Below are 23,160 nucleotides of genomic sequence, written 5' to 3'. Positions count from 1 at the left end.
TATATATTGCACAATTGTAAGGAAAGCTGGGTTTCATTCTTGACCACAGCAGGTACTGGGAAAATCTCATAATTATTTATGTGCATATATCTTATATTTAATTTCCTTATCTTTTTAAATGGGTTGTGAATAATTCACGCAATGACTGTTTGGATAACAGGGTTTATGCACCCCTGAAGATTGAAATCTTTTAATTACCCCATAACAGATACAGCTTGGAACTTGTAATACCAGGTTTCCTTATCCCACCTACCCACAGCCCAGGGCTCATTCCTATGCATGAGCCCTTTGCTATCCAGCTCCCAATTAGGTCTCAGCTTGTCCTTCAAGACATCCAACAAGGCTGACAGGGAAGAAAGATAACATCCATAAGAGGCCACTTGCCCTGAGGGAAGTCAACTGTCACCATCAAACTTGTTCCAGCAAAAAATTAAGTATTGGCATATGATAATAGTATACCTGTCACTATTGCCTCAAATCAACCTTCAACCTTCAACCAGACCAGGCCCAATATATCCTTATTGAGCTCTTCTTTCTATTTCCCAGTAAGGCCTCCCCTTTGAGCATTAGCTCTTGAGCTCATTGACCAGCGTACACACTTGAGAAATTCTGTTAGTTATCTAAAAAAAGACAAAATGAAGACAGGGAGAAGCTGAGTTAGTCACTTGGACATATGGAAATAATGTGACAATACTGTTTATATGCAGGCAGGCAGTTCCCTAATATCATCACTGCAAAACACTCAGGTTTTTTAACTGGGGAAAAAAACCCAACAAAAAGAAGCAAAGGAGTTGCATGGGACAGACAGAATTCAATGGATTTGATTGAAAGATCTTCTTCTGCTTAGTTTGCTGTGGGCATAATAAGCATGATCTGTAATTGCTGCACAATATTTAAATATTTAAAATTCAATCCAAAAATGGAGACAACTTTTCAGTTAGGAAAGGGAGACTGGTTGGACAAAAGAAAAACAACGATTTTGTCATAAAGCTCTTAGTGAAATACACTAAAATAGACAAGCTATATATAAAATAAAATAACAAAAGTCCTGGCTACTTAACCTCTCTTCAAGTGCCGTAGTGGAGATAAGACATACGCTTGGTTTTGGTGTTTGGATCCAGGTCCCTGCATAGTCTATTCCATTTGGTAAGGCTTGAGCAAAAATTAGCCATTTTTTTTCTCCTGTGGCTGCTCATAGAGAGTTGGCTCCAGAGCTGTTCTCTTCCAATGCCAGGAAAACTTTCGTTTCCAAGGTAGTTTTAACCTGGGACCCTCCTACCCATTTGTCCTAGAATTATTCCTTGATTTAAACAACCATTTCTTTCTGGAATTTGTTTTCCTGATAATTTTTATAGAGACCAATCACAAAAGTACTAAAGATGTTTATATTGATCCAGCAAGGAAAGAACAGGAACTGTGTGACTGACACGATATAAACAGCTGGGTGATGGGGAGGTTTAAAGGTGTAAAATTTCCCTCTGCACATGAATATTAAATATACTGTAATTGAGGATCGGAGAGAGATAGAGGTGTTTCATTTGATTAACAAGAGAGAGGCCACTAATAAAGTTTAAACCTGAATTTGCCGATTGTTTTTGATGGTTCAGCTGCTAAGGTTTCATTCACAAAGCTGCGTACAGCCGGCATCCAGCCGTAAGATGTTTCCTTCCCTGTGTTTATATCCCAGAACTGGGAGCTGCTGAGCAGAGACCGGTTCCCTCCAGTCCTTCCCAGCTGCAACATGCAAATGTCCTGTCCCATTTCCCTGGGCCAGGCATGGGCTGGTGAGCTCTGAGTGCTGGGCTCGGGCGGCAATGGGATGGCCACGGGATCAATCCCAGTGGCTGCTCTGCTCCTGTGGGCACAGGGAGGTTTTGCCTGGGCAAGAAGGAACCGGCTCCATGGCTGACTTCCTTGTGGAGGACAATAAAAACAGTGAGTGGGGACCTCACACCAGCCTGTTTGCTTCAATAATGATATCAACAATAACAATAAATCCCTTTTGCCGGCTCAGTCCTGTTGAACAGCCAGAACGGATTTCAAGGAAGTCATTCCCAGCAGCCGGAGCATTGTGTGGGGCTCTCGTGGCTGGTTTAGGCTGGGCTCATGGGCTGCCTGTGCTGAGGGCAGCAGCAGAGTGCTTGGCACAGGCTGCAAAAGCTGCCTGGGAAGTGACTGGCACCCAGCAGGTACCTGAGCCCAGGTCTCCAGCGTGTGTCACCACAGCAGTGAGTCCCTGCCCCTCCACAGAGGGGGACAATGAGGACACTTGGCCAAACCTTGCTGCTGGAGCAGCACCTGGTCACTGCTGCAGCACACGGAGCTTCGGGCTCTGTTTGCAGAGTGGCCCGCAGAGCCATGTCATTAAGTCACTGCTGTGTGTCCTCAGCCTGCTGAAAACCAGGACATCTCTCCAGCACCTGGGGTACCACAGGCTGGGAGACAGTCCCTCCCCTGCCATAGCAACACTGGGGAAAGGGAAATGGGCAACCAAAGGTAAGGTAACATTACAAGGAGGCCTCCTCTGCAGACTGAGAGCAGACATTTGCTGGCAGTAGCTCCACTTGCAAGTCACACCTGAACCGATGAACTTGGGCTGGATGTTTCTGCTCTACATTCCTTTCTCTGCACCATTTCCTAAAGCATTCAAAATGAGGAAAGTGCTTGCATTTGATTTTGCCACTAAGTGTTAATTTGGGACCTGCTATACCTTCTTTGTAGTCTCTGTTTCACTAGTTTTAAAACTGGTGGGATGAAATAGAAAAATAAGGCTAGAGGTTAAAAAAGGAACTGGAAAATATAGTTCTGTCTTTTAAACCACTCATAACTGTTCCATATATGTTTTAAGCTCTCATCTGACAGTTTTCAATCAACTAGCTCATATTCAAGCTTAGTCCCTTGTAAGGTTTTGGATCTAAACCTTAGTCTGCTAATATTTTAAAAATTGAGAAGAACTGCATGTGGGCAATAACTGGATATAGAGAAAACACCCTGAAAAATAGTAGTAGCCAGCTAGGAAATATGGATTGCAACACAGGAACAGAGTCAGCTTTGAAGACTAGGCAGAAAGCCAAGCCATCTCTAGTCATGGCTGGAACTGGAAGCACAAAGGATTGCATCCCACTCCTCCCAAGTCACTGTTCCCTAAACCCTTGCTCAGCTTAATGCAAGCTGTGGCAGCTTTGCCTCTGCAGCAGGGCTGCTATCATTTGTAGTAGGTTGCATTCCCAAGGCCATTTGCATGTTTCACATTTTTTTATCTATTTTAATCTTCCCTCACACACTTCTGCCCCCACTTGCCTCTATTCCCTGCAGGGATTCTCCCAGAGCTGGCTCTACAGAAATCTCTCATCATCCTTAGCAGAGCTCTTCTGTGCAAGTGCTTTGTCAAACACACTCATCTTTTATTCCTCCCTAAGTCCATCAGTCAGGCTTTTCTACCTTTGTTTATATCAGTAACACCTTTTTCCTTTTAACCCTTCCTTCTCTTTTTATAGAGGGCATAATTAAAAATTAAGTTAAACTACAAAACCTCATTTTATAAAGCTTTGTCTGACCTAGATCTTCAGAATCAAAGAAATTCTGAGCTAACGATGAATCTGCCTTGTTCAGCTAATCATGCCTAATTGCCAGAGTTCACAGTCACTGAGCTCTCAGTGCAGGAACAGAACAAAATGATCACAGAGTGGTGCTTTCACCGGTTTGTCCTGAAGAGAGTGATGAAGTTTTCTTATTTGGAAACATAAAATTGAGATAAAATTTTCTGAAAACTGATAAATTTGCAAAATGGGTCAAATCCCAGACTGAAATATTTAAGAGCAACCTATTCACTCAGCAGGAAGTATACCAAATTCTTTAGAAAATCTGCAGGTAAGAGGACTTTGCCAATCTAACAGAGTAAAGCTGAAGAGATGAAATACATTCCCAAACTAGCAGTCAATAGTGTGACTTTATTTCATCTCTTCAGTTGTATATAGCCAGCAATAGCCCTAAAAAAAGGTTCCATTTTCTCACCAATTCAGCTGTGTGACCTAATGCTGGTTTCAATTATTATTGTATTAACTGTTCATATTAATTTAGTCTAGAATTTGGTCAAGACAATACCTAGCATACCTGCTGTAAATCTAAAAATATCTACATTGCCATACAAGTAGATTATATGACCTCTGGGTAACATCTTAGGAACTAAAGCTGCATGTGAGGTTCAGTATTGCTCTACTAATTAACAGTCTGCAAACAGATAGTTTCATATGTCATCCTTGAGCTAATAACATCATTTGACTGGCAGTGTGAAGTAGCTTGCATGTGATGGACATTAATTGTGAACAAGAATCCGAATTCTTCCCTACCCTATTAAAAAGAGAAACACTAAATTACATTCCATTATTTCATAGTAAGCCATGTACTGCAAAAGTCTAAAAAAGGTACCTGACTATATATATATTTTATTAGATATTACTTTTTCATTTATACATACTCACTAGTGGCAACAGCTTTGCTATGAAAAAGCTTTTTGCCACATCAGAGAAGTAAGGTTATTTTCCCCCAAATAGCAACCACCTACTGTAGGGATTCAGATCTAATGTGTTTAAGTACAGAGTACTAAAATGACATTATTATAAATATTGCTTCATAAAACTTCAAACTACCACAATAATTTAAATTCAGTGCAATCAAACTTTATGTGACTTTTTGTTCAGGCATATTTCTTGAGAGCTTCTTGTACTTTTTCTATGTGGGTACTCCTCCAGTAGTTTAGCAAATAGTATCTAAAGCTGCCTATTAACAGAATTAGGTTCAATGAGGTGGGCTTAGCAGAATAGATAAAGTGTGTCATGATGTGTAAGAAGAGATAGAGATTAGGTAAGAAGGGAAAGCAAAGGCAGAGGAGAGTTGGTAGAAGAGGGCTGGGAGGGATCTCTGTGTTGGTCCCCAATATTACTTTCTTCCCTGTCACAGACTTATTCTGCACCACATTACAGTGCCAAGTTCAGAACTTAATGCACTGATCTCTGCTGGGAACAACCCACGTGCAAAGACTGTCTCTTATAAACCCGCCACATTTCAGGTGCAAGATGGCTGAATATCAGTAGTGGATGAAGTGACTGTTTAAGCTTACATCTAGTATGATTCTGCTCAGAAATGGACAACAAAGGTCCTCTTGAATGCAAGAAGGTGGTGCAGAAGATATGAGTGGTGAGCTCAATGCTTGCAAAAGCAGTAACTCTTCTGAGACAAAAGCAGTGTTTCAGAAAAGTGGTGAGGCAGAGCAGTGGACCCTCACAGCCAGAACTCATGACTACTCATGAAGGTAGACTTCCAACAGCTGCCTCACCCTAGACTAAGTATCTCCAGCTTGAAGCTTGGGGCAGTCTGTGCTGTATCTTTTTTTTTGCAACCACTGTTCTCCACTGCTGTGAGTCAGGAAAGTCAGGCAAGGCTCAGGTCCACACCTGCAACCTGGGGCCTGAACAAAGCACAGGAAAATGTTCATCTGTGCCCTGACCTGAGTAATCACCCTGTCTTGGGCAACACAGAGAATAAAGTTCTTTGGTGATAAATCAACTAATTAGGACCAGAAGTCGGAAGAAGGTATGTCATTGGCAGCCCTCATTAGTGGAAGAAGTAGATGGGCTGATGTACTGGTTTGGGCTGGGGTACATTTTGTTCTCTTCATAGTTGGTACTTGGTTTTGGACTTGTGACACAAAAGTATTGATAACATATCAATGTTATTATCACTGAGCAGTGCTTGCACATCATCAAGACTTCTTTGGCCTCTCACCCCACCCCACCAGTGAGCAGGCTGGGGATGCACAAGGCTGTGAGAGAATGCAGCCAGGAGAGCTGACTTCAACTGTCCAAAAGGAACTGCCCAGAAAAACTGTGAATGCCCCATCCCTGGCAGTGTGCAAGGCCAGGCTGGATGGGGCATTGAGCAACCCAGTCTAGTGGAAAAGGGGTTGGAACTAGATGATCTTTTAGGTCTCTTCCAACCCAAACCATTCTATGATATTCCATACCATATGGCATCATGCTCAGCAATAAAGTCTGGGGGAAGAAGAAGGAAGGGGGGATGTTATTGGAGTTACTGTGTTTGTTTTCCCAAATAGTCAAGATGTGGGATGGAGCCCTGCTTTCCTAGGGATGGCTCAACACCTGCCTGCCCTTGAGGAGTAGTGAATTAATTCCTTGTTTTACTTTATTTGTGCACATGCATGGTCTGTCCTGATCAAATTCTCTGTATCTCGACCTATGACTTTTCATTTTTATTTTTCTGATTCTCGCCCTCATCCCACTGAGGAGAGGAGCAAGCCAGTGGCTGGTGGGGCTGAGTTCCCAATTGGGGTTAGCCCATGAGTGCAGAAATTTAAAAGGAGCAAGGACTGTGGGACAAGGAAACCTAGAAAAGTGTGAGAGGCACAAGCTGAGCCTGACATGGGTAGAGAATAAAACAGAGAAAGGGAGCAGGCACTACAGGAAGAAGACAGAAGGTATGGGGTCATGATTACAGGGGATGGGTAGAAAAGCTTAGGACCATTAAAGCACAGCCTCCTGCAGAGCCCTGAGCTGATCCCACAGTCCTGAATCCACCTTTCCTCTACAAATCTGTGGGCAGAGTGCTCCCTCCCCATGCTGGGTTGGCTGAGGAAGCTGAAGAGCTTTGCTTGCTGTTCCTCTGCTACCTCAAGAGGTCACAGAGGTCTGTGTGGAACCCAATGGCAGCAGCTCAGATGATGACTCACTGGGGTGTCACCATGATGCCACACAACCGAGTTTCCTGTGCTGGGGGCGTAGTTCTGCTTTCCCTTTTCTGGTAGTAAATTACAAGATTGAAACAGAAACAAAAGCACAAAGTTATTCTGGAAAGCACCAAATGCTGCAGTTGAGGGGGTTTGCCACTTTTATTCCCCTATTCTCCTTTCACAGACCATCACCACTAGCAGCACACCCCTATTTTGGTTCTACCATGAAATCACTCTGTTTCCTTCAGTTTGTTCTCTTCACTGCTGCTCTGGGCACGAATCAGTGTGGTGTGATGAAAGAAGTGCTGCATAGTTGATGTTTTTCTGCTTTTGCATAAACAAGGCAATGCATTGTGAGTGATATGGGGGCTGAAAGAAGGAAGCTGACCTGCCAGGCAATGCAGGCCACGGCTGCCCAGGAAAACAAGAGCTCTTGGTCTCTGCACAGAACCCTGTGTGGGGTGGGATCAGCTGCTCAGACTCAGCCATCTACAGTCGCCTCTTCCAAGAATGTTGGACAACAATGGCCTGACCCAGAGGCTTAGACTGGTTTTCAGACTTGAAAGATGCTCTTACTGACAAGGTGTCTTTGTACCACACATGAGGCACAATTATGATTCTAACAAATGAAAAGGTCTCACGTTGAACTTTCGGAAATACTGCTTTGGACTTCAGTGCACCTCGGCTCCTTTTGTTCGGTGAGGATAAAACATGTCCTCAATTCACTCTGTGTCCTTAAAAGAACGTAGTGTTTGTGAAGCACTCAGACACCTAAGTGTCATAGGAAAATAATTCTGAGTAGAAAAAGTAATTCTGACTTTGGAGCAGGAGTTGGGTAGTGGGTAGCGACTAGGGTATGGACAGAATGTTGCAATGAAGTGTTTAATACACTGATGGCAAGATGCTGAGGGCAGTATAGAATGAGGTAAGTCAGTGTCATGATGTTTTGCAATCATGTTTGCAATAGGCCAGTCTCAAGTTTCATGGATAACCTTAATTGTTTGGGGATTTTTTTAAATTTTGAGTATGTAGTTTTGTAGCTCTAAGACCACTTTTCTCTGATAGTATTTTCCATGTATGCAAGTGTTTCATACAGAAAATAGTAATAACCTGAGGTACTTCAGAAATTCTTTATGTGTGTGTATATATATATATGTGTATATGTATATGTATATATGTATGTATGTATAATATATTATATATATAATATATATACAATATATATTATATATACCTTCCTCTATAAATTAATTTGATGGAAAATAAATCAGCAAGGCTATTTTCACTCTTTAGCTGTGCTTTTGTAAATGTACCATAGTGCAAGATACCTTCTTTGATACTAAAAATCTGTTTTAATTACTGATTTAATTTACTGATTCAATCTACTTGTCTTTAATTCAGCTATGTAAGGCGGACAGCATCATACAAACTGATTGTCAGGGAACCTGGTATATTTGTGTAGGAATTTTTATTTATTAATATCTAAAGAAACAAATGGATTATTAGGGAAATATCCATCAAATTTTATGTCAAAACCCTTGAGAAACTAACTTTGTTGATATTGCACAGAGATTCCTAGACAGCTAAATACTCTGGGCTAAAATTTCACTTCACAAGATTGTCAGTAAAACCTTTATGAAATTGTGGTTGTATTTTGTATCCTAACAGAATGTCTGGAAGAAATTATTCTTTTTAAATGTATTTTTTAAAAAAGCTGAGAATAAGCAGAACACATTTGGTAAGTTCTGAACAGCAGCAGGCTGGCAGCTTTTCCAGGTTGTATATTTTCAGGTAAATGTGAACAGGAAAACTGGACTAACCAAGTAACAGCACCACTGCTAAAAAACCCAGAAGCCCAAAATAAAATATTTATAACCTTATGGACAACAAATTCTCAGTAGGACAAGACTACAAAGCAGTCCCATACACAGGTATTCTTTTTACTCTCCCTCCATCCATTTCTTTCACCATACCCTTTTTTAGAATACTTGCTACACTGACAGCATTATTGCCAATCCCACTGCAAACTAGTAAAATGAAGAATGCTTTTTAATGCCTTTTTATGAATTTCTCATTTAATTCAGTTGGTTCCTATTCAAATATTGTGTTCATTTTAAATGCTGCAAATTTTAGGGCAAGCTTGACATTTGTTGAAGGATCTGTTTTTGAAATATATCATATTTAGAGATCTATAAGAAAATAATATTCATAAATAATTTTGATTAATTTTTAGATGATTAGGACAGTTTTCATATTGTACTTCAACCACTATTTTAGGAGTTGTTTTTGTCAGGAAAAGGCTGCACTATGAATAATTCTTTCAGTATTTCTGTGGATGCTGACTTCTAAAGCAACTGAAACGAAAGCAGCTCTTCAGAGGAGATCTGTGCAAGATTTCCCAGTCAATGAAACTTCTATGAAAGATCAAACCAAGAAGATACCACAAACAAGGCTGTGGTACCCACTGCCAGGCAGATCTGGCTTTGTCGCTCACCTACAGGGATGCTGGAAAGGACAACTTGCAACCTCTTTTTGAGGGTCACTGCTTCTCAACTTTGTTTCTGTAGCATTGCTACACAGTGCTGGCCTCCACAGGGATGTGAGAGAAATTTAACCTCCTACTACAATGTTATTTTTTGTATTAAATGTTTGTGGGGTTTTTTTCTCCTGGAGTTTAACAGTTTGAGGGCGGAAAGGACTGTGCTGTGCTCTGAAGTGTGCTCTGCTCCTGGTTACAGTCACCAGTCGGACAGAGAGCAACACACTCCTTTAGTGATAGATAACAACTGTGCCTAATCATCTATGAGACTGTAAGAGGTTTTCTTGGTGTCTACCTAATCAGCAGGTCTGTTATTTATTGGGATATTTGTTCACTTTAGTTCAAACCCCAACTTATTACTATTAAAGAAATTACCAACTTTTTCAAATATCCTGACTGTTACCCTAGGATACTCACTGATAGGGGTTCTTAGAAAATATAAAATCCACTAAGTACTTGAGACTTCATGCAAAGTTTCTATAGCCAACAACATCAAGAATCTTTGGAACCTGAGTTCTTCACACAACGGATTACTTCACAATCTTGTATTTGGATTTTTAAAAAACCCATCATCATTAATATTTTTTTGGAATTGCAATGCTGTTAGGAAAAAATCCCCACACAACTTAATAGGTTTGCCTTGCCGATGTTAAAGATCTCACTCTACTTGAAAATAAAATATTTGGTTTTCTAAATGTCAGTCAGGAGAACCAGGGCATCAGCCTTCACTGCCTGTGTACAACTTGACAGTTGTATGTCTGTGTATCAGAACATGCTATGGTTCTACCACAGTCCTATGTCAGATTTCACTTAGTAAATTGAAAAAAAAACTAAACAACAACCAAACACCCCCCCCCCCCCCCCATGAACAAACAAACCAACCAAACCCAAACCAAAACTATGAAATAAAAAGAGCCCAAACCCTAACTGGATTGCAGCAAAACAAGTGTTGCAGTTAGTTTCATGGCAGGGGAAAAGCAAGCTGTATTAACTCTGATATTTCTAAACCCCAAGACCGTGGTTTTAGTCTAGGATGTTGTCATCTGGGAACAAGAATCTGCATTCACATCGCACATGCTGCAATCCAGGGCCCAGGACACAGGGACTGGCAGCCACAGCACTGGCCCCTGTGCACAGATCAGCCCCACACCCTCATGTGCATCTAAGGCATCAGTAAGGTATACGGTCCTTTCTTGAAGTTTTTTATAATGTCTGTGCTTCTGAAGCTGTGCAAGTGTGACAAATGGTTGGGGGTTAAGAATTTTCTATGTCAGCAACCCTCCCCACCCACCCTTCACTCCAGCCCACCCCAGCAAACAGAACAAAAACCCCATACCTGGAGATGTTTCGATGCCTGAATTATTAATAAAAAAAGGATGATAATGAATAATCTATGTTAAGCATTTTCTTACCCTTTATTTTTTCATTATGATCAGAAGAGGAATATGATTAACAGCAGTTTAAACTTTAGCAGTACAATTTCAGTATTAAATATAAAACTACACTGCAAGTTGATGTGTTTTAAAAATGGTTATGTATAATCTAGCCTTAAATTTATGTATCAAATACAAGTAACTTAATTTTTCTTGCCTTGACAATTAACATATCTAACAGGTTTCAACAAGCCAGACATCCATCTTTTCCATTAAAAAAAATAAGCAAGCACACCAACTCTTATTCATAGCAAGAGGGGGTAAAGACTCAACACTTTCCTGAGTGTTGTGCAAATAGTAACAGGTTCAAGAAAGTCAGTTAAATAAATGTAATGATAAACCTAAAGCTAAGCTGGAGGACCTTTTGATTAACTTCATATTTCATATATTATTTGCATCAGTTGAGAGCAACATGAGTTACAGAACTTCCATGAAAACAAGCCACTTACAAGCAGGTGTTTAAGCTTGATAAGTTTATTAAAAGGATTATATGACACGGTTGCCTGCAATAGCAGGGGACTGGATCTGATGACCCAGGAAGTTCTTTCCAGTCCCATGTTTCTAAGCCATGCACCAAGTGTATCCAGCCCACACTTTCACATTTGGAAAAAGCCAAAGCCACACACACACACTCATAGGAAAAAAAATTTGAAAAAAAATTAAAAAATACCTTGGTGACACCATTTCATTTTTCTAGTTATTCACTATGCAGAAGGGAACAGAGCTTAAGTCCTGTACAGAGGATACATTTACTCGAGGTTGATGTGGTACTGAAGTCAGTTAATAATTAGATACCTCCAGGCAGATTCAGTTACAGGGCATACCAACACTGCACACTGCCAGACAATTTCTAATCAAGCCAAGAACCTCTTGCAGGATGAGGTCTCTGCTAGCAAGCACAGAGCACACTGAGTAAGCTAAAAGCAGCTGTTCTTAGGTGAACTACCCTACCAACCATGAGCGAACAGATAGATGGTAAGAAGCATTTACCTACTAGACAAGATCTCTGCACACCCAGGCAGAATTCGTTCAGAGCTGTAACCATTACTCCTACCTTGCCTGTCTCTTGAGTACGTTCTCTTTAAAAGCTGGTCTACAGAATCAGTGCAGCCATTCTCAAGCACTGCTAAAGTAGCAGCTGGCGGCTGCTATACATGCCTGTACTTTCAAATGGTAGTCAGACATTCCCATCATTGAGGCCAGTTTGCTAGGGCAGCATTCACAGCCATGGTAATAAGCCTTTGCAACAAATAGATACCTAAGCAATTGCCTACATTCAGCCCATCTAACTTTTAGGCACTTGGTTAAGGTGTCTGGGTCCCTTGTCACCCAGAACTCCCCCCCACCCCCCAGGGGCAAAAAAAATAAAAATCACTGAAGGCAAGTAGTCTCAATTGCCTTCTGGAGGTGTCTCTTGACCCCTCACTGAGCAAACCAAGTTCTTAACACATGAACCTCAGTTAGACAGGATGAATGGAGACTTGCCATCTCTTCCTAGAGACGGTATCAATACTCTCCAAAACCAAATGCAATCAAGCAATTACGGTTTGCAACCCATTACATTTGGAAACAAAAACTTAGTAATTATGCTGTAGTCCCTCCCTCCCAAGCATAAAAGCCTTCCACATGGAGGCTCTGCTTAAAAAAAAAAAAAATTAGAAAAAAGAAAGAGAAGAAGCATTCTTCTTTCAAAGAGTGCACACGGCTGCTTTGCCACTCATTCATGGGGAAGCTGAAGGATCAGAGAACACTTATTCAGAGAACTGGAATGACTAAGCACTGCTAGTGCATGCAAAGCAGAAGTAACAAGATCGTTTTTAAATTAACCCTAGTCCTCTTCTCCACCCCACAAAATTCATGCAAGTGTTTGAGAAGTCAAGACATAATAGCCCCAGTTTCCAAAAAGGCTTAATTTGGTTTTTTTAATACATATTGTAAAATGTCCTTTTGTTTTCTTTCTGCGGGTAGATAAATGCATTTTTGGCATGTTTGAGAATCACAGACATCTATGAAGTCCATGCTGTTTAAATTCGCCAACTAATTTTTATAACCTGTCAAAAAAACCATAAGCAACCTATACGTTTCCCCAGTATTGACATGCATGCTCAGAGCTCTCCACTGTAGTGAAATGAGGTGTTACTTCTGTGCTGATAGTTGACGAGTCAGCATTACACGACTTTGAGACCAACTAAATTAACATTGTCGTAATATGAAAGGCAAGCACAAGTTCATTTATTTATAGCAAAGGTCTTGGGTTACAGGAGGTCAGTTCTTGCCATCTTGAAAAGATAGGGGATAACTTATTGCATACATGTGCATTATAATTTAGCAGCAAGTCATTCATAGAAACACTTCCTTCCTACTGCTTTTTTGGTTTATTATCTCAATTATATATATATATTTTAACTTTACAAAGCATTTAACACCACCTTTAAGTTAATGGTCTTTTATTGGAAAAAAAAGACTAGCATTTACAACTTGGAATGGACATAAATTGTAATATCTTGAACAGCAATGTTGATAGTTGTGCTGAAGTCCACAGGCTACTCCGCCAGCTCCAAGTCATGGTACAGAAGGTTTTAAAAATATGAGAGTCCAAAGATGCTCCCTTGGTGAAGGTTTCTTTTAAAAATTTTGTGAACGGTAACAGCCTGACACCCGTTTCACTATAGTGCAATGCAGACAATGTTAAACCAGTATTTTAACACAGACATGCCATCCATAGTTAAGATCATTCTATTTTTGGAGCACACTGCTACGTACAGGAGAACCATTCAACCTTTAGGGCATTTTCTTTAAGTTTTGCATCCTTCAACCATTTTGCTGCATACCATCCTGAGGTATAAACCAATTTTAAAGTAAACCAGCTATGACAATTTATACTACAAATTGAACTAGAATCCACTGTTGAACAAGAGAGTGGATCCTTTAGGTTTTTTTTTCCTTTTAATACACATGTCTGACTGTGCTCAATTGTCAAGCTGCATGCATGAAAAACTGGCCAGCCCAAACAGTGTAATAGTCATTAGCAAATGGAACTTTCAAGTTCACGAAGTGCTTCCTTTTTTTTTTTTTTATTTTCAAGGTAGTACAATTATTTATATTGTAAAACTGATGTTTAACTTTATCTTTTAGGGACAGGACCACCAACCATTACATGCAGTTTGTGGACAGAAGGTAATTTGACATTCAGTTTTGCTATACAGAAACAGAATGAATAAATGAACATTTTTTTTTGCAAGAGGTAAGTAAAAGATTCAATTTGATTCTTCTAGAGGAAAAAAGGTGTAAAGGAGGTTTCTTCACTTTGCAGTCATCATCTGTACGAATTCTGAAAAGATAAAAAGTCACTGTGATTTTACTGTCTCCAGTGTACTTCAAGTCAAAAGTGTCTAAAATACAGTTGGCATAATAAAAGCACCTTTCACTGCATCTAAGCTATTGTCCACAGAAGCGAACAAGCAAATAAACTTGTGTCTCGAGCATTAAAAATTAATGTCCAATGCAACATGCTTTCCTCAGTCTGAATAATGGTTTTGAGTCAAGACAAGCATCTTTTTACCTTCATAGTTGACTTGCCCATCCCCATCAATGTCTGCTTCTCTGATCATTTCGTCTACTTCTTCATCTGTTAGCTTTTCTCCTAAGTTTGTCATAACATGGCGTAGTTCTGCTGCACTGATATAGCCATTGCCATCCTAGGGAAGAGAGTTGCATAAGACCATGAACAACAATCCTGACATTGATTAACTTGGAAACTATATCCAGGTTTCCAATAATTGCTTCTGAAGCAGCCGTATGGCACTTGGGACAGATGGGCAGATCTGGCACATTGTAGAAACTGCACTGTGTATTAGTCCCACCGCCTTCTCAGGCACACATGACACCATATCCTTCCATACAACTATTGTGCTGTAATAACAACTGCATGCCTGACTTGTAGTTGTGATAAGACATTTTTAATGCTTTTGAGGAGCTTTCAAAAATAAACAAGAAACAAAACCAAAAAAGATTTTGTTTAGTCTCTGCTGCCTAAGCAAGGCCAAAAAGAGACCCGCTTCTCCACCAGCAAGAATGAAGTCAACTTTCTCTTCTGTGTTAACACTACCTCTATAACCAGACTGCAGCTGGCTATGTTAGGCTTCTTGGATGATATAAAGCAAATCAAAGAAAGCATTTAAATTCTACTCATAAGGATTTTTGAGAAGCTTTATGGCAAAACTAAAAAGAGAAGAGAAATTGACACTTCTAAGCCAGTGTCCCATTTGCAATGTCCAAACCTAAAGCTCACTCTGAGCCACTTCAGAAATTCCATACACAGGAAGAATACGCTATCTTAGAGCAGCATATGGCCATCACCGGTGGATAACCTACCTCAGTGGCTTTACACCCTAATCTAGTCTGCAGAAATACCCCGCATTTTCAGCAAAGTACTAAGACTGGCACTTTTTTCCTATAAGAAGTAGTAAAATCATCTTCCATACATGTATGCACATTAGCTTTACAGCTGTACCAGCCACTACTCAACATAATCCTTGTATGATAACTGAATGTTTAAACAACCTAAAGAGAGGAACCCCTGTTCTAGAAAACTGATGTATGCCCAAGTATTCTTAAACAAGGTCAAGGGAGCTGAGCTCTTAAGTTTTCATGAAAGCGACCTCAAAGTTCACATTTTGAAAAGAGAACATGTAATACTTCGCGTCCCTCCATATACTGATGACATCACCTTGACTTCAAAACCTTCCATAGGGTAGTATAAAACCTTGTACATTCATGCAAATGTTTCCCTATTCCCTCCAAAGTCAAAGGTAGAGAAAAATCCCCCTCCTCTACCCACACATCTCAAAAAACCCCGCTCCCCTCCCCCGCGATGCATTAAGTCTGCTAATCTTTGTTTCTAACAGAAGGCCAGAAAGTTTTCCTCATGGATGAGTCTAAAGCTTAGAAAAGCAGAACCAGGCTACAACAATCCTGGTTCTATATTCAGAACAATCTCTGCTACGTTTCCAATTCCTCTGCTTCTACTAGAGGACTCTCATTCAAGAAGAGAGAAAACACTAAGGAAAATACAGACATAATTTCTGCTTTTGAAGAGCAGCTGTACTTTCAGTATTACCTTGTCAAAGACTCGGAATGCCTCACGGATTTCTTCCTCACTGTCTGTGTCCTTCATTTTTCTGGCCATCATGGTTAAGAATTCAGGGAAGTCGATAGTGCCATTGCCTTAATAAAAAGAAATTTCCAAAAATTAAACTTCCATGCTTTTCTTCATTAGCAAGCAAGCCAACAAAAAAAAAAACCCTGGAATTTGATTTAGCCAGGGACAAGATGCTCTGCTAACTGTCCTTATAGATGAACTCATTCTTCTTTTTAAATTGTTGCCACTGCCTTTTTTGCTATTATAACAGCCACTCTGTTTCAGCACAAAATCAACTGCTGCCTTCTTTCAAGGACAAGCCACACCATTTGCCACCAAAGCCACAAGTAAAATGTCAGTCTGATGCTTCAAGGTCAACCAGTAACAAAACTTTACTTCAAATAACTCCCACAAAGTTTTTACTTCAAAAAAACTCCCATCATCTCTCAATTGTTGTGTCTTTCAGGAAGAACACATCTTAAGCTGCCATTACAATCCCAGGTTATTAAAATATTGGGGAACATCACATTTCACTAAACTGTTCATAAATATTTTTTTTCATTCTAAAACTCAACTATACCTTATCAACCAAGGCTGCACATCACAAAAGCAACAAACATTCTAAGGGGCAACAATGATCTGCAAATCCCAGTGACATGAAAAAAGCTGACATTATTTGTTATTACTGATAAACTTAGCTGTAGGCATTCTTACAGGTATTTTATTGCAAAACTGAAAATTTCTGCTGACATCCAGGGATCGCCCCTAAGATTATGCTTTTCCATCAAATCAAAGATTTAAATTTCAGGCTGCTCAAAGCTAGGAAAAAAGTGGTATGGTGAAGAAACTAGATTTGTATAGTCAGGATCCAGCTCTATATGCCAAAAAGGCACATTAAGTAGTTCACAAAACTACATTAAACACTTCATTGTGCAACTAAGACCTACCCATTGATTTAAAGAAGCATACAAATTCATTGTGCAACAAATGAAATTTAAAAAAATCCTTGCATCCTAGAGATTCTAGCCTGAGACATATAGACACAGCTATTTATCATGGCCAGCTTTACATACCAGTAAAATATGAACAGAGGTCTGATACTCAGTTTTGAAAAAAACTCAATGAACATGCAGAAGAACAGCAAAGCATTCTGCCGTAACCAAAATTTAAACAGTTGGGCAGGCATATTTACTTGAAGTCCTCTGTCTCCCTCTGTTTTAAATCCACCACAGCAGCATTTGGTCTGCAGCCTAAAGAAGCTATTATACACAAACTCTACATACTGCTCCAGACACTGAAGCTTTTCAGTTTCTGTAGACTTAGCAATTAAGGTCAACTTACACCTTTTTTAAGAAAGTAGTTTAATTAATATGGCCTGATAATCCAGTAATTTATACTCTTGCCAACACACTTTCACTCTTCTTTTACAAAAAAGGTTAGAGAGAAATCACTATCACAACCAACAAACAAGACTAAAGGCTTGACATCCCTGAGAAGGGGAAATATTTTTTCTTTTTAAAACTGTTAGCCTATGTGGAGTTCAGAAACACAGTATCTGTTTCAATATGGGCTTTCTGGTGTTCATTTAAAGTAATTCTGTTAGCCTTGATATGGGAAGGGTTTTCTGCCTTTGCCTCCAACAGCCCATCTCTATCTATTAGGGGTTTAATGCATTAAATAGATCATATAGTCTCTAGTTTATAGTACTAAACTTCCACTGAAAACACTATTCCACTCCTAACACATTTTTTTGCCTTAGCCAAAACCACAGACATTGGTAAAGCTATTAAAACCAGCATGGGCTGACAAAACACATATAGAAAACCTGGATGGAAAGACAGGTTAATGGCAGGTCAGGGCAAGTCAGATAGCAATAGGAAACCTGTGACCCATAAAATATTAAAGACAAATAGCATAACTTTGTCTCTGGCCATTGCCTGTTTTTAGTCTCACGAATACTGCTAGCATCTTTGACATCCTTCTGAGTTTAGAGTCTATCTAGAATTTTGAAACTGCTTCAAGAGCTCTATGCCATGTTCTTCCCTATGCAGTTTAAGCCCAGGTATGGAGGTCATACATATTAAAGATGATCACAGCACCTTCCCAATACTTACCATCAGCATCTACCTCATTGATCATATCCTGCAATTCTGCTTCTGTTGGATTTTGACCCAGTGACCTCATGACAGTTCCCAGTTCTTTTGTTGTGATAGTACCATCACCATCTTTGTCAAATAGGGAAAAGGCTTCCTTGAATTCTAGAGGCAGAAACAGTTCCAGTGTTTAAGAGACATCACCAGCATGATAAAACTGCAGACTAAAAATGCACTCTACTGATAAAGCTTGGTACAATCCTAAGAAACATGTTCCCTTTTTATCTAACTGTCCCTGTATTAAGAGAATTAACACTCTCAAATACAAATAAAATAATACTTACAATACCAACACATAATTTTCACAGTAAATGCATACTTATTTCATGTGGCTATTTATCTGCATTACAACCCTGTAATTCATTTCCATGCATCTGCATCTTGCCTGAGGCACAGTTGTTCCACAGAACAGCAGCTGTCTGAAATAAGTGAAAGGAGCCACTGGGTTTCCTTTACAATTAAAAGACTTACAGGAACAAAAGCATTGTCATTTACCACTTATTTTTAAGTCAGCAGACAATAAGAATTAGTGTCAGACACAAATGGAGGACTGGTCTCCAGAAGGTCAAATAATGCCCCCTCTCCTTACCAGCCTGAATTACAGGCAGTCTATTAAAAGATTTATTTAAAAGACATTGGCTTGTAACAATGTGCAATAAACCCATCTGAGGTTTATTTGTTGCCATTTCATTTGCAGTTTACCTTCACTTTATTAAAGAGTACCTAGGTCTGCTTTTGACTCTAATAGTTCATTTGAGTCCAGTAATTATTTCTGTTTGCAAGAAATTGAGGAGAACTTGGCTCAAGTCTGAACATCTAAAAAAAAAATATCATTATCTGTAGTCCAAGGAATAAGAAATCTAAATTAGGAAGCAATGGACCAGTAATCTTCCAGAATATTTTTGTCTGGTTTGTTTTTAGTTTTGGATTTTTTTAAGTGAGTGCTTTTCAAAAGTGGTAGTACAGATTTAAAATTGTCAAATGTTTTTTCCCACTATGCTTGAGATAATGTATTTTCTTTTAGTCACAAGAGCCAGCAAAAAAAAAAAAAAAAAAAGAAATTATCATCAAAACACTTACCAGCAATCTGTTCTTCAGTCAGCTGATCAGCCTACACGAAGAATAGAACATTTTAGAATACTGTTTACCTCTAGCACTGTCAAGCAATGAGGCACTTCCTTTAAATTTCAGAAGTGATTTATCATTACTTTCATGAAGTCACTTTCAAACCCTGCAATTCTGTCTCTGAGGAGACTGCACTCACCTACACCACGCAGCTGTTTCCATATGTTAGCATATAAGCTAACTTGACTTGAAACTGTTAAAAAACCAAACACCATCCTGCAACTTGATGAATCCAGTTTGGTCCAGTGAAGGACACAGGGCAGGCTCCTTGCAATTGAGAGAGGCACAAAAGCCCTAATGCCATGTTTGGGGTTTCACAGCACATGCCATTCCCAGCAGTGCAGAGCCCCAGCACGGCGTGGGGGTACCGCACACGCGTGGGCTGAGGTGCCGCCCACTGCTCCAGCCCTGCCCGCCCTCCCCACCTCACCGCAGCAGCCTCCAGCCCTCTGCCAGCCCCACAGAAGGGGCTCTGCTGCAATATTACAAATTACATCTCAATGTTACAGAGATTTTTGCCACCTCTGATAAAGAAAATGACAGTTTTCGCACATCATTATTTTTCCATTCAGCCACGCAATTTAAGGTGCCTCATCTGGACATGCAGGTTGTTTTATATCTAATTTTAAGTGGCAAGATTTAAAATGCCTGTTTATGAGCTTCTGTACATCAAGAGGCCACTACTGCATACAAAGGTACAAAGCTCAGTAGGCAATCAAAAGGGCTTTCTAGAGCTTAACTGTCATAGCCACATCCTTCCAGAAGCCTCTCCTTATGTATGGATAGAGCATCACAAAAAGCTGTACTGTTTGGACTCAAACTATCTAGCTCCTTATGGAAAAATATATCTTTTCCTAGTAAAAAAAAAAAAAAAAAAAGGATGATTTTACATGCCAAATCACAAATCTATGAAAAATACAAGGTACTGACTTGTTTTAAACACATTTTACTGGACCGTTTTACAAATAGAACAGAAAATTTTGTAGGTCAGAAAAGGTAGGCAAGCCCTTCTTTGTCCTAAAATTTTATTTTTTAGGTATAAAAACCATCTAACTGCAGCAAAGAGCAACAAATACAATGGAGAATTAATCAGCTATACAACGTTGAGCTCTTGCACATGGGAAAAGGATAGGGTTGAAAATCTGCTCTATATGTTAAGCAAAATACACAGATCTCATGTGCAATTAGGTAGGGGGCTTGTTTTAAGGTGTGTATGCAATGATTAAACAATTTCCTGCAGTGTGTTGGAAGAGGGAGAAAAGGGTAGAAATGCTAACAGCTAAAGACAGTCTTCTTTAATAACTGCAAAAAAGCTTTTGTTCAAAATCCAGCTCGACTTCCTGCACTCTTTGCGATTTTCCAGAAAATGCGAGGTTTTACTTAAAGATTATCTAAGGAATTTACATAACAGACTCACTGCCCTGCAGAACAGGAAACAGAGCCACACCTTGGCAAAAAACCTCCAGCCCACAGCACCAGCTCATTGCTTCATTAATCGGAGCTCACTGAATGTTTCAAAAAAATCATATTTCAAACGGAAAAAAAAATTAAAAAAAAATAAAAAAACCCCACAAAACAAAACCCCAAAATCTTTGTAAACAAGGTGATGCCGAGGACACAACCCCGACCCTACGCTGCCAAGGGGTTCACCTTCCCGAGCAACAGGCACAGGCACTATCCCCTTACCACAGCTACAGGACAAAGGTACCCAGCCAGGGCTGGAGCCATCACCCCACCCAGCCAAGTCATCAAATCCTGTCCTGGTGATGTCACCCCTTTCCTACGGGAAGGGGAGATGGAGAGACAGAGTCGAGGAACACCCAGACTGCCAAAAAGCGATTAGAGGTCAGTCTGCAACTGTTTCTCTGCTCTCGTAGGAAGCAAAAAACCGCCGGCAAAATCCCAGCCCTTCCTCTTGCTCTCTTTTGCGAGCAGCGCTGGCTGGCCCTCCAGCACCCGGCAGATGATGCGATGCGCTCCGGCGGGCATCGCCCGGCCGCCGGGACGGGAGGCTCGCAGCCCGCCGGCGCAACAGGCGCCCTTCCCGGCCAGCAGCCACCCACTGCTGCAGTGCGTCCCCGTTTCCCCTCCCTCCCTCTATAGCCGGCGGCCACACCACGTTCTCATCATTCAACCGCGAGGGCGCCGGGGCTCAGCGGCCAGCCTTCCCTAACCACTGCCTTTCCTCCAGCGGGCGGCTGGGGCTGGAGCTCTTCCCCCGCAGCCCCCGGGGAGAGGGGAGGCTGCGCCCCTCCTGCCCCGAGCCCCCCATGCAGGAGCTGGGCCGCTTCCAACCGAGCAACACGCACAGCGCCCCGGTCTCCGCGGCCGGGGGGTGCGCGGGGGCCGGGAGGAAGAGGAGGAGACATGATGTAATGCAGACAGCGATGGGCTTCGCCGCCGCGGCTGCGTTTTTTTGGGGGGGCACTGGTGAGGACGGGGGGGGCGCAGTAGCTGCAGCGCGGTGCCCTCCCCCGGCCGCCCCCCCGCTTCCTGCGCAGTGCAGCTGGTGCCGGAGCCGAGCGGGAACCTCGCCCGCAAACCCGCGCCCCGCCCCGCAGCGCGCCCTGCCCGGCGCTGGGGCCGTGGCCCCGGGGAGACGCGCCCGGCCCTTTCCGCAGGGGAGGGAAGGCGAGGCGGGGCGGGAGGGCGCGAGGCCGGGGCGCCCACACGGCAGGCCGGGGGAAAGGGGAAGGAAGCGGCGGAAGAGGAAGGGCCGCAGCTCCGCGGCTATCCCGCGCAAGGCGGCGGGGGGTAGGGAGAGGAAGAATCCGCAGCCACCAACCCGCTCACCCCGCGGAGACTCGGGGGGCGGGAAGGGTCCCCGCGAGGCTCCCCGCACCCCCGGTCCTCCCCAGGGAGAGCCCGAGTCCACCAACCCGGCCGTCCCCAGCTCCGCAGCGAGCGCACTGCGCACCAGCCCCCGCGCCAGCCCGGGCACCCCGTGCCGCGCCCAGCCGGTCGATCGAATGAGCCCCCTACCATGGCGCGGCGGCGGCGGGCCTGACGGCGGCTGCACGAACTGCGCGACCACGAGCGGCGGCGGCGACTGCTGCCTCCTCCCGGCGCGGCTCACAGAGTGCTGGGGCTGTGAGCCTGCGCCGCCGCTATATACGTGGGGCTGTATCCCTCCGCCGGAGCGGGGCCCTTTTCCCTCCTCCCCGGCGCGGTATGTGCGAGGTGACTGCGGCGGGCGGCCCTGCCCCCTTGGCGGCCCGGCCCCTCCCCCGGCGGGGCCGCTCCCGCTCCCGCAGCCCCGTGGCCGAGCGCCCCCAGAGGGGTGAGGGCAGCCCGGGCTGGGCACTGGCTCTTCTCTGCCGAGCGCTGGGGCTGGCGCAGCCCGCGGGGAGCTGCCTCGCCGCCGGGTACCTGCCGGGTCCCCGCCGCTCTTCGCGCTGGAACCCCCGGAGCGAGGGCATCTCGGCCAAGTTGGTGCTTTTTTCTTTTCTAGACAGCATCCCCGCCGGCGGGGCGGGCCTGCACTCCCCCGGGGAGCCCGGAGCGGCACCTGGGAGAAGGATGATGGCGCGGGGACGGGGGGAAACGTTAATAAAGGACTCTTTTTTCGGGGATAAGGCGTGTGTGACAGAGACTGTAGAACTAAAATGTTGAAGCAAGCACAGCTGCCTTTTTTATTTTTGATTAATCATAGGGCTTTTGTCAAGCACCAAAACCCAAGCGACGGCGAGATTCAATCCAGAATCTGATGGTCTACAACTGAGGTGTCACTTCAGCCTCTTCAGAAGCCCGCAAATGAGAGGCAGCAAAAGCATACTCTGATCTCAAAGTGTTTTCTTCATTTCTTCCCTGTCAGCTCTGAGGATTTTATCCACACTGGTAAAATCCCCAAAAAATATTGTAGTGTTCACACTGTACTTCCTTTAATAGGCATGGAAGCACAAACAAACATGGACCCACTTTGGAATCTAGGATTTTGGTTCCATTCTTGACAGGTTCCCTTAGATTCTGAGATTGTTGTAATTCGAGATATTTTTAGTTGAACGTTTTAGCTTGGGCCTCTCTCT

At 42.4% G+C, this 23,160-nt stretch overlaps 1 protein-coding gene across 1 annotated transcript; it reads right to left on the bottom strand.

The window, feature by feature from the left end:
• Positions 1-10,676: 10,676 nt before the first annotated feature.
• CALM1 (calmodulin 1) lies at positions 10,677-22,328 on the bottom strand. Its single transcript, XM_058856097.1, has 6 exons — positions 22,118-22,328; positions 19,091-19,121; positions 17,972-18,115; positions 15,837-15,943; positions 14,280-14,415; positions 10,677-14,048 (listed from the first exon to the last, which is right to left on the bottom strand). The coding sequence occupies exons 1-6, from the start codon at positions 22,118-22,120 to the stop codon at positions 14,020-14,022; spliced, it is 450 nt and encodes a 149-aa protein (XP_058712080.1). The 5' UTR covers positions 22,121-22,328; the 3' UTR covers positions 10,677-14,019.
• Between the last annotated feature and the right edge of the window lie 832 nt (positions 22,329-23,160).

This window comes from Poecile atricapillus, chromosome 1 (assembly GCF_030490865.1).
Source record: "Poecile atricapillus isolate bPoeAtr1 chromosome 1, bPoeAtr1.hap1, whole genome shotgun sequence".
NCBI lineage: Eukaryota > Metazoa > Chordata > Aves > Passeriformes > Paridae > Poecile > Poecile atricapillus.
Note: the sequence above shows the minus strand (reverse complement) of the source record. Positions and strands in the feature narration are given on the sequence as shown.